Below are 15176 nucleotides of genomic sequence, written 5' to 3'. Positions count from 1 at the left end.
TGAATTAAATGTTGGTTTGATAAATAAGAGTTTATTCCTTTTGTACTTAAATTAACCCTGTCAGGTTAAAAGAAATGCAGATAATCCCTTGAAATAAAATAGCTCCTATACTTGTCTCTTCAGTAGCCCATGACACTTGCCTTTGCTCTCTTACAGTGTCGCAGCCTATATAAGACTCTTCCAGGTATTCCTCACGGCAAGCTCTGGTTTTATACCCTAATCCCTACATCACTGCAATGAAGGGGTCAGAGGATGGAACCACAGTGTGCAGTGGGGACAATCCTAGAATTTTCAAATGTTGAAGAGTCTAAGGGCCAGTTCACACCACATGCAGTCCTGTGCGTTTTTTTCCTGCATTAAAAAATGCATGTAAAGTAGGTTATATGGTTTCCAATGGCATAGTTCACACCATTGCGGTCAGTTCCAGGGCATTTTAGTTCCAGAAAAAATAAATAAAACATGCTGCATTTTTCCTGTCCTGGACTGTACTGGAAGACATCAAAAATGCACTGGAATGTACTGGAACGCATCAAAAATGCACCAGAATCTACTGGAATGCATTAAAAATGCACCGGAATGTATTGGAACGCATCAGAAATGCATACAAAATGCACCAGACCCCAGTACAGTGAGAAAATTGAAAAAGTAAGAAAAAATATCTGAAATGCATCCGGAAAAGCATTAATTATGTACCAAAAATTAGCCAAAAACACGCATGCAGAAATGCATCAGGCAAATATCTGGAGTGTGTTTTTGTAGTGTGAACCAGCCCCTACAGAGGCAACAGTGTTATATCTGACAGGGTCTCTTTAAAAACACAATAAGGGGAAAGAAATAAAGCCCTTTTCTGGCAGTATGGCCCTTTAAAATGGCCTATGTAAGATTCAAAAATCCTATTTCAGTAGCTTTACCAATATGTGTGTCAGTTTCATTTAGTTCTTAATAGCGCCACTTTTACAACATTGCATTAATATTACACCATATTCAACGATAATTGCCTCCAGGTCCTACATAAGGAAACTGAAAGTAATTAGGATTAACTGTAAGCTGATGTACAGAGATAGGTGGAGTGCCTGTCTCTGTGCGCTGTGTAGCAAGCCACATGTTTGCCTCCATACCCGTCACTGGTTGTTAAGGGTGCTGTCATTTCAAAGCTGACAGCCTCCTAGCAACCAGAGATGCTGACAATGGGTGCTGCCTGATTGGGAAACTGAGACTCGTTCCCTATCAGGTCTTCTCTATCCTTGTGATTGACAGCAGGCAGTGGGTGGATTCTAAAGCCAATAGCAGGCTATCTATTAGCTATGGATCCACCCACTTCCTGCTGTCAAACACAAGGGCAGCGAACATTATAGGAAGAGTCTGTGAATTCCCATCAGGCTCTATCCATCCAGCTACAAAACTTCTACAGCTATAAAACTGAGCTGTATAGACACTTTGATCTCAGTACAGTGTTTGCCCCAAATTTCCATGGTCCTGTGGTCGCACATAAAAAAAAAACCCACTAAAAATAGGTATTCACACAGTGATTCTTTTATGAAGGGTCATGTGGAGAGAAGGGTTGGAAATATTTAAATATCAGTGTATTAGTTAGCCTCTCTTTATCATTTAAAATATTTTTTTGTGTGTATTAACACATGTGTATTCTGTTTATTTTGTTTGTCTGGAGGGATGACTACTTCCTGCTTTTATTACTATGCATCATAACACATGTAGAATGCACACATATGACATGTGTTATTATTTATTCTTGGAAGAAGTTCCACCCGTTGTAGGAAAATGCAGCTGAACTGCAGCGAAAAAAAATGTTTTAAAAATGGATGATACATATTTATCCGTACACTGTATGTGTAGTTTTAGGTAGATTAAAGCACGTCTAAAGCAGAAATGTGAATTAATACTTAGGGCTCATGCACACAGAACATTTTAAAAATGCCAGCGCTACAGCAGCGCTAAAAATGCCAGTTTTCCCGTGTTTTTTGGCGTTAGTGTTTTTGGGTGTTTCTTCATTAAAATTTTAATGTAAAAAACATCTAAAAATGTCAAGTGCAGATAAGCATGGCTCCTGGAAGCACATGCTGTTGTTTTTTTTCTACTGCCCTCCAAACGCCTCTGACAGTTTATAGGTGCATGGACACATAGGCTAACATGGAGAGGCTTTTAGAGGCAGTTAAAAAAATGCCCCTAACAGCAGCTGTAAAAACGTCCTGTGTGCATGAGCCCTTAGAATCATTAACTGGTTCCCGACCGGCGCACGCCGTTGTACGTCGGCAGAATGGCACGGGCAGGCATATTGGCGTACAGGTACGTCCAATCTTTAATACCGCCCTGCCATCGCGAGCGCGGCCCCCGGCAGCACGCTCCCGTGCCGGTCGGGACCCCCGTGAGTCCGGTCGCACGTCCCGCGGACTCGATCGTCGCCGGCATACCCGCGATCGTCTCACGAGGCGGCTGAACGGAGAAATGCCGTTGTAAAAAGCATTTCCCTGTTCTGCCTAGCAACTAGTGACGCTGATCTCTGCTCCATGTGATTGGAGCAGAGATCAGTGTTCACTAAATGAAAGCGCAGCCCCCCACAGTTAGTAACACGCCCCTAGGAACACTTAACCCCTACACTGCCACCCACTGGTTAACCCCTTCACTGCCAGTGTCATTTACACAGGAAACACTGCATTTATATAGCAGTTATTGCTGTATAAATGACAATGGTCCCAAAACTGTGTCAAAAATGTCCGATGTGTCTGCCATAATGTCGCAGTCATCATAAAAATTGCTGATCACCGCCATTACTAGTAAAAAAAAAATTATTAATAAAAAGGCCATAAAACGATCCCCTATTTTGTAAACGCTATAACTTTTGCGCAAACCAATCTAATCGCTTATTGCGATTTTTTTACCAAAAATATGTAGAAGAATACGTATCGGCCTAAACTGAGGGGAAAAAATGTTTTTTTATATATTTTTGGGGGATATTTATTATAACAAAAAGTTAAAAAAATTAGTTTTTTTTCAAAATTGTCCCTCTATTTTTGTTTATAGCGCAAAAATTAAAAACCGCAGGGGTGATCAAATACCACCAAAAGAAAGCTCTATTTGTGGGAAAAAAAGGACGCCAATTTTGTTTGGGAGTCACATCGCATTACCGCGCAATTGTCAGTTAAAGCGACGCAGTGCCGAATCGCAAAAAGTGGTCTGGTCTTTGACCAGCAAAATGGTCCGGGGCTGAAGTGGTTAACAGACCACCATATAAAACATGATCATTATGTCTCGAGGTTTCAGCAAACATCCTCAGATGATTACTCTCTGGGAATATTTACGTGGTTGGGTTGATTTTTGGATTCGATTACTATTTTTCCTCCAGAGTAAACGATATAGTAAATACTCGAAATTAAAATAATATATAAGTTACGTGCAGGTGTGCAGCCAAGATGTTTTAAAGAATCTACATATAGCAAATACATTACCAGCCTAGCCAGATGTGATATGTATATCCTACATTGTTTATTTTGTGTTCATTTTAGTGAGTGCTAATCTGTTCTACAAATTTCATAAAGTTATATTTGCTTTTAGATGCTCCAAGCACTGCTACAAAATATTGTTGAGAGACTGTTTAGACATGTTGTACATTGTATACTGCCATTTGTGTTTTAATACAGTATATGAACTATGAAATAAGATCCCATTATAAAGGTTTTTTTCGCCATATTCTTTATTTTTTTTATTGTTCAGATACTTCTCAGTAAAACACGGACTTCATAGAATGGATCTTAGTATGCAAGTCACTTTGTTAAGGATGAGAGAAAAGGTTTAAATAGGTATCAACCCTGACTGAATAACATATAGCTTACCGACACGTGTATCATAAACAATTGCCAGTCTTTTTAATAAAATTGCTGCCATGTTCAGTCTGCATGCATGCACTCCACCAATGGCTCTATGGCATATGTGACAGGTTGTCAATGAAGAAGAACAATTGGGAGACAAGTACAGAACGTTGTCATCTTATAACTGGAAGTATCTGAACAAGGATCTTCATGGCAGGATCAAAACATGTTATGTTATTGAAAGCAGCAGAATTAGAATTGAAAACTACTTTTGAAATGACATTAACATTCAGATTCAAAGTACCAACCTTCAGGCTTCAAGTTGGTGCTCCTCTGCAGAGGAGACTAATATCAATGTTGATTCAGCGATTTTGCTAGTCCTATGTAGAAATGCATTAAGTCATTTTATGTACACACACCTGTAATAGATTTTATGTTGTTTATCTGCCTAGAGTTCAGCTTTAATTGTATTTCAAATGTTTTGTAGATACTTTTAACTAAATTTTAATTGATGTCTACTTTATTTCTATATTCCACTGTAAAGTAACAGCTATTACATGTTTAGTTCCACTGTGTCACTATGGAAAGAACTCTTAAGCCCCGTACACACGAGAGGACTTATGTCCGACAGACTTCCGAAGGAGTTCCGTCGGAGTTCTGCTGGAATTCCGACGGAGTTCTGACAGACTTTTCGGCTGAGCGGACTTGGCCACACACGATCACACTAAACTCCGACGGATTCGAACGTGATGACGTACGACTCGGCTCGAATAAGGAAGTTCATAGCCAGTAGCCAATAGCTGCCCTAGCGTCGGTTTTAGTCCGTCGGAGTAGCATACACACGAGCGGATTTTTCTAAGGGGACCGGGTCCGGCGGAGTTCCTTCGGAAAAATTTGAAGCATGTTCCATATTCTAAAGTCCTTCGGACTTTGGCGAGTCAAAAGTCCGTTGCAGCCCACACACGATCGGATAGTCTGACGGACTCAGTCCTTCGGACTTTGGATGTTGAAAAGTCCGCTCGTGTGTACGCGGCATTACATGTGCAGCAGTTTACTATACTGGTACAGATGAATTAAGTGTGCCAGTGTCTGGATGAATGCTGCAGTTTAGGACTAAATTCACCCAATGTGACTAATTATTTTCTATGTCCAAACATACAGCAATATTGAGAGCTTCGACTCTAAACTGCAGACTTCATTACAATGAGAGATTTAATTAAAAGGCAGCAGGAATCTGGAAAATAAAAAAAATCTTTTATATATTGTTATAGCATTTCTACATTGTTATAAAATACAACACAACAATTTTATGTCATGTCACATGTGACAGATTTGCATTTAGGGCCCACCATAATTTAACGGAAAGCATAATATATGTATATCAGAATTTTAATGGCCTAGTTATAATCTTTTAATTATGAATAAGACAAGAATGGAAAAGCAGATATTTATGCACAAAGTTAATGCACAGTTTTAAAGACTTGTATGTTATAGGCAGAAAATGAAAGATATGATGAGCAGCCAATTTTTGTTCTCTGGTGACCAGGGGCGGACTGACAACTCATGGGGCCCCCGGGCAATAGGAGATTATGGGGCCCCCGGGCAATACGAAATTATGGGCCCCCCAGGCAATCGGAGATCATGGGGCCACAAAGTATACACACACACACAGTATACAATCAAACAGTATACACATACATGTAGACACAGACATGTTTCTATTGGCTGAGAAGGTACTGGAGAGGTGAGGCAGTTATAATCTCAGGATTTTTCGACCAAAAGGATGTCGGTAAGGGACATTTCAGAGACAGATGTAAAAAAACACAGATTTTTACATACTGTCTCTGATTTTACTGAGGCTGGCAACCCTGATGGGGTCCCCTAGTGGCCCGGTGCCCTTGAGCAGTGTCCAAGTGGCCAAATGGTCAGTCCACCTCTGCTGGTGACTGTGTTTAAATGCTTTGCTTAGATTACATTTACTTTTTTCTCTTCACTAAGGTTTTTTCTTTTATTTTTTTTGCTCTATTTCTCTAATCCTGTTTTTTTGTATGCATTATTTTCTTATAGTAAGTGACGGTACTGCAGATCCCCAAATATTTGGGCTTTCACTTGTTATGTGTAGCATGTAAATCATACCACTCCCCTTGCATTTAATGTTAATCGTTCTCTTCAGAAACATTATATTGGACTGATTGGGATATAAACTCCTAAGAAGGTATAATGTTGTTATTATATTTTGATTCCATATTCAATTCAAGAGCAAACACACAGTAAACACATAGCATTTATTTAGCCTTGATTGAATTTGATCCGTGATTCCCCTAGGCTTAAACTTTTTTTTTTTTTTCTATAAATGTGTATCATCTGTATTATCTATCAGCTGTCTCTGGTTTATATATAAATATCCATCCATATGCTTTTTTTCTAATCAAGTTGGTTTACTGAAGCAACAGAGAATGTTCATTCAGTAAAATGAATAAAGTTAATCAGTGTCCTGTACTTGATTAGATATACATAGTGAACTGCAGCCTCCTTGTGGCCTCCTTTCTGCATGCACTTCACTGATGGCTCAATAGGATTTCTCAGAGCGAGTTTCCTGATAGTGACAACAGTGCTCCATGTTTGCATAATTCGTTTTTCTTAATTTTTTTACCTGCTGTACACATGTTCCTTTGTTAACTATGGTCAATCTGTTTATATTTTAGATTGTGAATCTTCAACAAGCCATCTTTTGAGAGCTGCTCCCTGAGAATTCCCCATAAGAGTTCCTGCTAAGCTATATTTGTACCACATTACATGCATCTTTATATTGTACTGAGACAAACTAGGCTTCACTCAACCCCCGTGCAGTCCTGCCCTATCAGAGGCTGGTTGGCACTTTATTCAGCCATGCTATGGTTGGCAGGTCTTGGGAGCAGGGAAGAACCAAAGGAGATGTCACTCCTGGAAACAGGAACTGGAAGTGATGTCACATACAGCCGACTGAGGGAAGTAGCTGAGAATGGCAGCCTTTGTATATAAGGGACATGTACTCCAGTGGTAAATTAGGTATGAGGTTTTTGAGAAAGGGGTTTTCTGCATCCCCAAAATGTTGGTTTGTTTTTTCCTTCTCATCTCTCTTTTCACCAGGGTCTGGCTCAGTTTTTCTTTTCATTACACTATCAAGTATACTGAATTCCTGTATATATTTTGGAACATCAGCTCTGATACGTTTAACGTGTAGCTCATTTTGCTACGATTCAACCTTGAAGTGAATATCTTTGTTGTATTATGCTTGATGTTAGATGACTTGGCTATCTGTACCTGTTGTATAATTGTATGTATATGCCTAATACAAACTTATTGCTAAAGCAGTTTGGTCATGTGGTGTGCTTACTCTATATTTAAAACTATGAATGACATAATTTGCCTAGGCCTGAAAACAGGATTAACTGAAGAAACGTTAAAAAAAAAAAAAAAAAAAGTTTAAAACAAGTAAATAAAAAATTAAGTTCAATACAAATTAAATAAAAAAATAAGTAAATAATGTCCTATCTATTTACTAATACTAGTGACATAAGGTTTTAAAATAGTCAATGTTGACATAGTTACATAGTTAGTCTGTTTGGAAAAAGACACAAGGGAGTGTAAGAGGAGACGGGGACACACGATGAGCCTGGAAGAGAAGCGGTTTAACCTTAAGCTGCGTAGGGGGTTTTCCACAGTTAGGGTGATAAGGATGTGGAACTCTCTTCCACAATCAGTGGTGTTGGCAGGAAGTATGGGTAGTTTTAAAAGACTCTTGGATGTGCATCTTAGCGAAAACAATATACAGGGATATGGGAAATGATTTTCTACACACACACACACACACACACACCAACATAGCTTGAACTGGATGGACTGTTGTCTTCATTCAACCCTACCAACTATGTAAATATTTAAGTCCATCTAGTTCAATGAATAAAAGCGGAACAAAAAATCATACAATCTTATACACACAATCCTATACCGCAGTTGATGCAGAGGAAGGCAAAAAAAAACAGCAAAGCTTGGTCCAATTTGCTCCAGCATGGGAAAAAATGTCTTCCTGATCTCGCGAGAGGCAATCAGATATTCTCTGGATCAACTTCACTTATAAATGTTAGTATCCAGTTATATTGTATACATTTAGGAAAGGACCCAGGCCTTTTTTAAAGCAATCTTACTGAGCTGGCCAGAACCAGCTCTTCAGGGAGTATATTCCACATTTTCACAGCTCTTACTGTGAAGAAACCTTTCCGTATTTGGAGATTAAATCTCTTTTCCTCTAGATGTAGAGAGTACCCCTTGTCCTCTGTGATGACCTTAAAGTCAATAACTCAACAACAAGTTTACTATATGGACCACTTACGTATTTATACATGTTGATCATATCCCCTCTTAATCTCCTCTTCTCAAGAGAGAATAAATTCAGTTTCTCCAATCTTTCCTGACAGAGTGAAGTTCTGCTTTAACAATACTGATTACTCAACCACCTCTTTCAGCACTTGTATGCAGCAGTGTTGGGAAAGAAACTTTAGAATTTACACTAAGACCCTGAGAAAAAAACTGCTGAGCTTGAGGATAGAGTAGTTAACTGAAAAATGAAGGTAAAAGTACATTTCCTGTAGGGTTGCTCTTCTCTGATAACTTATACTAAAGGCATTGGTCCTTAGTAGTGTATTTAGTGCCCTGCTCCTGATGGGCAGATGCTATAGATAGAAATTTCCTTTTGTCTGAGCTGTAGTTTAGCTCAGACTGATTATGTTGAAATTCTGGTTCTGTTCCAGTTCAGCTGGTTGTGAGGTTTTCCCTTTTGGCCCGAGGGGTGGCGCCCTTATAGATTGGCCAATGTCGGAAATTGCAATTAGCTGGGTGTATTGAGTGCCTCTTTGCCCGGAAACAATCAGTGGGTGTGGTCTGCCCACTGTGCATTCTGGGAGAGGGTACTTAAGGGACAGACCCCATGACAGGGTGTGTTCCGACCTGATAGCCCTCCTGGCCTAAGATGTACTGCTGCCTTCTAAATTGTCTCAGGAGTGGCTGGCCCGAGGCTTCATTACTGAAGGGTAGGCCCAGAAGTCCTGGGGTCGACCGATCCAGGGGTGGTCCTATGCTGTCTTGCCTGGAGGAAGAAGCCAAGCAACTGGAGGATCCAGGGGAGGACTTTTCAGAGAGAGGACTGAGCGACAAGGCTGGTGCCTCTAGAAGAGCCTGGAGACCCAGTTGGAGGACACATCCTGGGTCATCTACCACACAGTACCGCCGGTTCGGCTAAAAGAAACTGAAACTGTGTGATTGTTCTTTGACATTGCAAAAAGTTGCTGGTTACACAATCCTGTGGCAGAGGATTGTGCAACGGTTCTACTAATTCTTCAAGTCTGCGGCAGAGACTATGACCAAGCATCGCATCGGCTGTTATGTCAGTGAGAGAGGCCTATGCGGTGGTTGCTGGATCCAGTTGTGGAGCTGTTGTCCTCTGGATCAAGAAGTGTCCCTGACCCACAATTACAAGGTACCTGAATTCCCCTTAACCCTCCATCCCTCTATTGGAATGTCTTTTTGTCAATAAAGCATTTGAAAAAAGGACTAAGTGTTGGAGCTAAAATATATGAGAAAACTCTTTAATGGGATCCCTATGACGGACACGGTGGAATGGTGAGATAATGGTAAGCCCAATCAAATACCAGCAGCTCCTTTGGGGGTAAGTGCTACATGTAGGTAGGTGAGGACTTGGCTGGCAAACTGGTGAGCCAAGGGCCATTTGCACTCCAGCTCTGTACTATGTTAGACTGGTGAAGATACTTTACCAATCATGTATCAATCCTGAGATTATTACATATGCCAGACATTATACAGCTATCGCATTCAGACCTACAATTACGGTATCTATTAGAGAAAATTCTTGAAGACCAAACATTTCCTGTCATCCCTGCCAGGGGTCCTATGATTTATATTTGCATGTGCATTTTGATGTGCTGTAGTTGCACAGTAGTATTTTAAAAATACACGACTGTGCATTTGGCATGTGGTTTAGTACAGGCTGCTGTACATATATGATGGGAAAAGAAAACTCACTTGGCTTTTGGTTCTGTCTTGGCCTATGAAAACAGCAAGAGAGTGTATATAGACCTAAGAAATTGAGGTTTAGGTATTCATCTTCCTGGTTGAGAAGCACAAAATCTATGATCCAGGCCATCCAAAAAAATAAGAGAGTTTTTGGAGTTTTTGGAGATCATAGACTACCAAATGAATGGGTTGTATTGACTTCAGCAGTTCCGAAAAATTGAATAAAAAAGTTATATTCATGAAAGAACTACAGTGACAATTTTTTAATTTTTTCTCTTAACTTTGTAATGGAAGGCAATGTACAAATAAAAAATAATCAACACCAAGCTGTGAGACAACAATACAAGAGTTATAACAAAATTAACAGCAGCCATAAAAGAATTATAGTGAAAACTGCAGTATGAATATGATTTAAACCAGGTACAAATATAAAATCTTACTACACCGCCAGCTGAGTTTGCCCTCAGGTTAAACAAAGTAAAGGAAAGTAAATGGGATTGCCAGAATGCCAATTCACAGGAGCCAATGGATGAGCTGCTGTTTATTTAAAGATGACACCAATTCTTACACCTGCAGCATTCAGAGGCAATTATTAGTGCAGCACATGCCCCTAGAAAATGCTATGGGCATATTTAATCACATGACAAAAATGAAATCTTGGCCCTATAGTGCTTATATTAACTGAAGAAATTGGGGCTGATTTACTTCACTCTTCACAATTTTTGAGTAAAGAATTTTCACTCAAAAATTGTGTGGCTATTCACTTAAGTTATGCAATCATATAAAAAGAAAATTTCTATTCACTTTAAATACCTAATCATGTGAAAATGCTTTTCAAATGATTGGATAATTGAAGTGAATATAACAAGATTTTTTTTGATTGAAGATTCTCAACTTCTTTAGTAAATTAGCCATGATGTGTAAATATTTTACAGTGTAGTATGAATTCCTATCAAAGATGATCTAATGTAGCAAAATTACTCAGGTGACCCAATTCACAAAAGGATGACAGCTAACGTTAACACATCTTATTTTGGCATATTTTCATCTGATCTTTAATGAAAATCAAATGCCCTAACTTTTTTTGCAAAACCGATGCACAAAAATTGTGCACCTGTAAATTAGCATACACTGGGTGTACATACATCATTCACATTTTGGGGCTGATTCAGTTGATTTTAGATGTTAAAATGGTTAACTAAATGCAAAATTGAGACATCCCAGTTGGAAAAGGCAGATGATATTTAGCTGCTGAAAGTGAGATGGAGCCTTTATAGAAGTTTGGGAAGAGCTACAGTGCCGACCAGGCTGAATATTTATTACATTTTCCCTGTTTTCAAATACAAATTTACTTTTATATTATTTTGTCATTAAAATATGCTAGCATTCTCCTTAACACAAGTGGAACTATTATATTAATACTACTAACAGGGTTGCCAACTGTCAGTAAATTTACAGTTTGTTAAAATCAGTGATTTCAGGGACTGATAATTTGTCATGCTGTGTTGACTTTTAAAGTGTAAACCAGGCAAATTACTTGTTATGGGTATTGTCAGTGTTCCATATTTCGTCAGTAAAAAATGCTGCAGGAGGTTGGCAACACTGAATACTAATAATTTTGAGGGTGGTATATTGATGTATTCAAAGCTAACAAGATAACAAGTTGATCTATGCAGCATGGGCATTTTTTTTGTATGAAAACGTATTTAAAACCCAACTCTGGGCACAAGAAAACAAATACCATTGAACCCCCACCCCCCCTCCACAGTGCAAGGGTTAAATGCTCTTTTTACCCAACATTCGGTAAAAAAGCAGTGGAACTATACTGAGTATCATTAAACATACTGTGCCTATTTCAGTTGTCATAGAAAGTTTAATATTTAATAAAATATAACATATGAAAATTATCTTGATAAATGAAAATGTTTGGTATTTTGTAAAGAAAAAAAACAGAGACTTTACAATCACTTTAAGGTTGGATAATCTATGAAAATGAAGACAGCAACTGTGTCAAGATACAAAGTAGACTACACCTAAAGTGCTAGTAAACCAAAAGGCAAATATGTATTTTAGTGCAGCTTACGAGATCTTAGATGTGCATTTGTTTTCTTTGTTAGGCCTTCTTTCTTCTATTTTCATCTAGTGATCAAGGCAGTAAGTTGTTTTTCAAAATAATGAGCTCTCCAGCTGAATGTATCAGTTACAGAGATGAAACAAATCATTTAACACTAATAGGGGTGCTTATAATGATCAGCTTTTATTTATTTTTGTAAATCCACTAGTACAGCTAACTCTCCCCTCCCCCCAGATAATTAATGCTGCTATCTATACATTCAGCGTAGGAGCACTGTAATCAGTGGTGGCTGGTGAAGTTTTAGGATTGAGGGGGCGCCAGGCCCCGTCCTTCTTGTTTGACCCCTCACACTTCTCACAAGCCCCACCCCTTATAGAATCCACCCACTCTGTCCCCTGTATTCCACTTGCTTCCACCCAAAGTGTCAGGAGTATACAGCTCAGCATCACAGGACAGAGTATATAGCTCAGCATCACAGGACAGAGTATATAGCCCCAGCATCACAGGACAGAGTATATAGCTCAGCCGCACAGGACAGAGTAAATATCTCAGCATCACAGATCATGGTATATAGCTCAGCCTCACAGATCATGGTATATATCACAGCCTCACAGATCATGGTATATAGCACAGCCTCGCAGATTACGGTATATAGCGTAGCCACACAGATCATGGTATATAGCACAGCCTCGCAGATCAGGATATATAGCACAGCCTCACAGATCGCTGCAAACTGAAAAATTACACTGTTAGCTGTGATTTGTAATTTGCAGCTGGGAAGATCGGTTGACTCATCCAAGTCTAGCATATCTTTCAGTCCTATGTGAAAAAAGCAAACTCTGTACTGACCAGCATATGTGACATATTTTGTATGTCATTATATACAGTATAGATATTGCTATATGATATCAACTTAAACCCCACTTTTCCTTGTTTATATTATCTGCCAATAACTTAGTATACAGTCTTCATTACGTGGTTATGTTTAATGTTATTTCCCCCGCTTTATGACATCCTCATGTCGGAACCTGAAGTAAGGGTGCCATAGGAATGATAATTTGTTATCGCAGTTTGTGCATCCTGTTCAAAATTATGGGACTACTCATGTACTTCTAGGGGTTGTTAGGGACAATCAGAGTAATGAGCCTCCAAGGATACATTTGATGGGGCTTACTTACTTAGCTCCGCTCAGGCCGTTCGTTCCACGGAGCTACTGACATCACTTCTGGTATTTCACTGGCACAGGGAAACCGTAAGTGAGGTTGTAATGTCCTAGGGCAGTGCCAATCTCGACCAAAGCACCTGGCCGTTGTGACACTATGGGCGTCGGGTGGAAGTATTCCGGCGCACACATGGGCAGGTCAAAAGCCTGTAAATGATTGCATAGACGTCGCACTTCCCATAGTGCACTGTGTCCAAAGGCAGTGCACTTAAAGGACCTTTTTTTCTATTTTTTCTTTTTTTTAAAGGGCCATTTAAAAAAAAATGTTTTTATTTATTTTTTGTGACTGTCGGGGGGGGGGGGGGGGGGGTTGGTCGGCGCCTGTGCGCCCCCTATGGATGAGCCGCCACTGACTGAGGTGTGTTACTGGCCAGATCACAAGGTGAAAACAGAGGGAAAAAAGCCTGAAAACCGAATGCAGCCACTACATCTAATGATTTCAAAACTGCAAACTATTACATTTTTGGTTTTGGGTTAAATACTGCTTTCATTTAGCGTGGTTTAGTAAAAGATGTTAGGTCAATGCCACTCAGCTACTTCCATACAATTAAAATTTGCTTCTGTTCAGCCCTAAAGTTATATACTAGGCAGGATTACAATCAAACTAAAGCCACAATTGTATAAATAGATATATATACTGGAATTAGGCCCGTGTAAGCCTATCTGCTAGACTGCATTAATATGCGTGCAAATCACAGTCCTGATTTTGTACACAGAGAAGCACTGCCTGTGCTGCCAGTGTAGCATCCAGCATCCTCTTTTATGGTGAATTGTCCACTGAAGGCAATGAATACTTGCTCTTCCAAACTCATCTAAATTACATCAATAACAGAGCGCAGTCTTTAATGAGCTCTCAACTTTAAAGACTTGAAGGATATTAACAAGCTGCTTGACAAATGGTGCTTAGAAGCACATTAAAGACGCTGCTAATGGAGCGCATAATGACGGCTAATTTTCCATCAGATATAAATTAGAGCCCCAACAGTTATTTGCCTTAAGGACTTTATGTAAATGATTCTGTTCTGTATAAACTGGGAGGCGAGGACTGCCATGCCATGTTGGCAATGCTTCTGGATGTGATTAATAGATCCGCAGCACAAACGGACACACAACTGAAAGGATATTCATTTCACACAGACATATAAACAACTCAGACTGTATGCCAGTCAGAGTGATCCAGACAAATCCAGAAAACACTGTGGCCACAAATACCATTACTAGGTGTCAGTGCATCTCCACATCAAGGACACTGCACAGTGACACATTTTTACAAATTGTACTTCTGTGCGCAAGAATTAGAATGTTGTATGCAACATCTATGGCCCATACACACAATCTAAAAATCATTCTAAAAATACGGCTTTCAAATCGATCATACGATAATCTAGGCATTCGAGAGCTGATCGTAAAAGAACATTTTTCTTGTACGATACCTTATCGTACGATTTTCATTCAATCAGTACAGTTGTTGTTCAGAAATACAATACAAATACACTACAACACATTACATCACTTCTGATTTTTTATTCTGTCGTACAAGAATTTTCGTAACTTTAGTAAAAGCTTAATTTTCAATCTGAAACTAGCATGCAAAGAAAAACGGACGATCTGTCAGATCGTATTGCCACTTTCTGTGTTGATATGGATGTTCTAACTGCATGCATTTGGCAGGCAGCCACAGCAGCAGCTACAGATATGAATCTCATAAACAGTTGTGATATAACATACATAATGCACCTTTAAGCCCCATACACACTATCAGTTTTTCTGCTGAGTTTTTCCTTCAGATTTACCAAAACCATATAATATGAGGTCAAACCTTAGGAGTTTCAATTTGTATGCAATCAGGCAGGCCCATGCACTACATGGCTTTGGTAAACCTGAAGGAAAAACTCAGCAGAAAACTGATAGTGTGTATGGGGCTTTAGGGCAGGAATCTAGTGTTTAACTGAATAGTGACTTAACCTGGCCATAGACCTGTAGAGTT

General features: G+C 39.3%; 1 protein-coding gene across 3 annotated transcripts in view; it reads left to right on the top strand.

Annotated features, from left to right (window-relative positions):
* TTC29 (tetratricopeptide repeat domain 29) overlaps positions 1-7177 on the top strand; it is a 449656-nt gene extending 442479 nt beyond the window's left edge. For all 3 annotated transcript variants that reach the window (XM_077476999.1, XM_077476996.1, XM_077476995.1), the window contains one exon: positions 6530-7177. In XM_077476999.1, the coding sequence (XP_077333125.1) occupies positions 6530-6573 (44 nt within the window). In that variant the 3' untranslated portion in view covers positions 6574-7177. The remainder of the gene's footprint in view (positions 1-6529) is intronic.
* Positions 7178-15176: the final 7999 nt, after the last annotated feature.

The sequence above is a fragment of the Lithobates pipiens genome, unplaced genomic scaffold (assembly GCF_037356315.1).
Source record: "Lithobates pipiens isolate NorthernLeopardFrog02 unplaced genomic scaffold, aLitPip1_a1.2 Scaffold_13, whole genome shotgun sequence".
NCBI lineage: Eukaryota > Metazoa > Chordata > Amphibia > Anura > Ranidae > Lithobates > Lithobates pipiens.
Note: the sequence above shows the minus strand (reverse complement) of the source record. Positions and strands in the feature narration are given on the sequence as shown.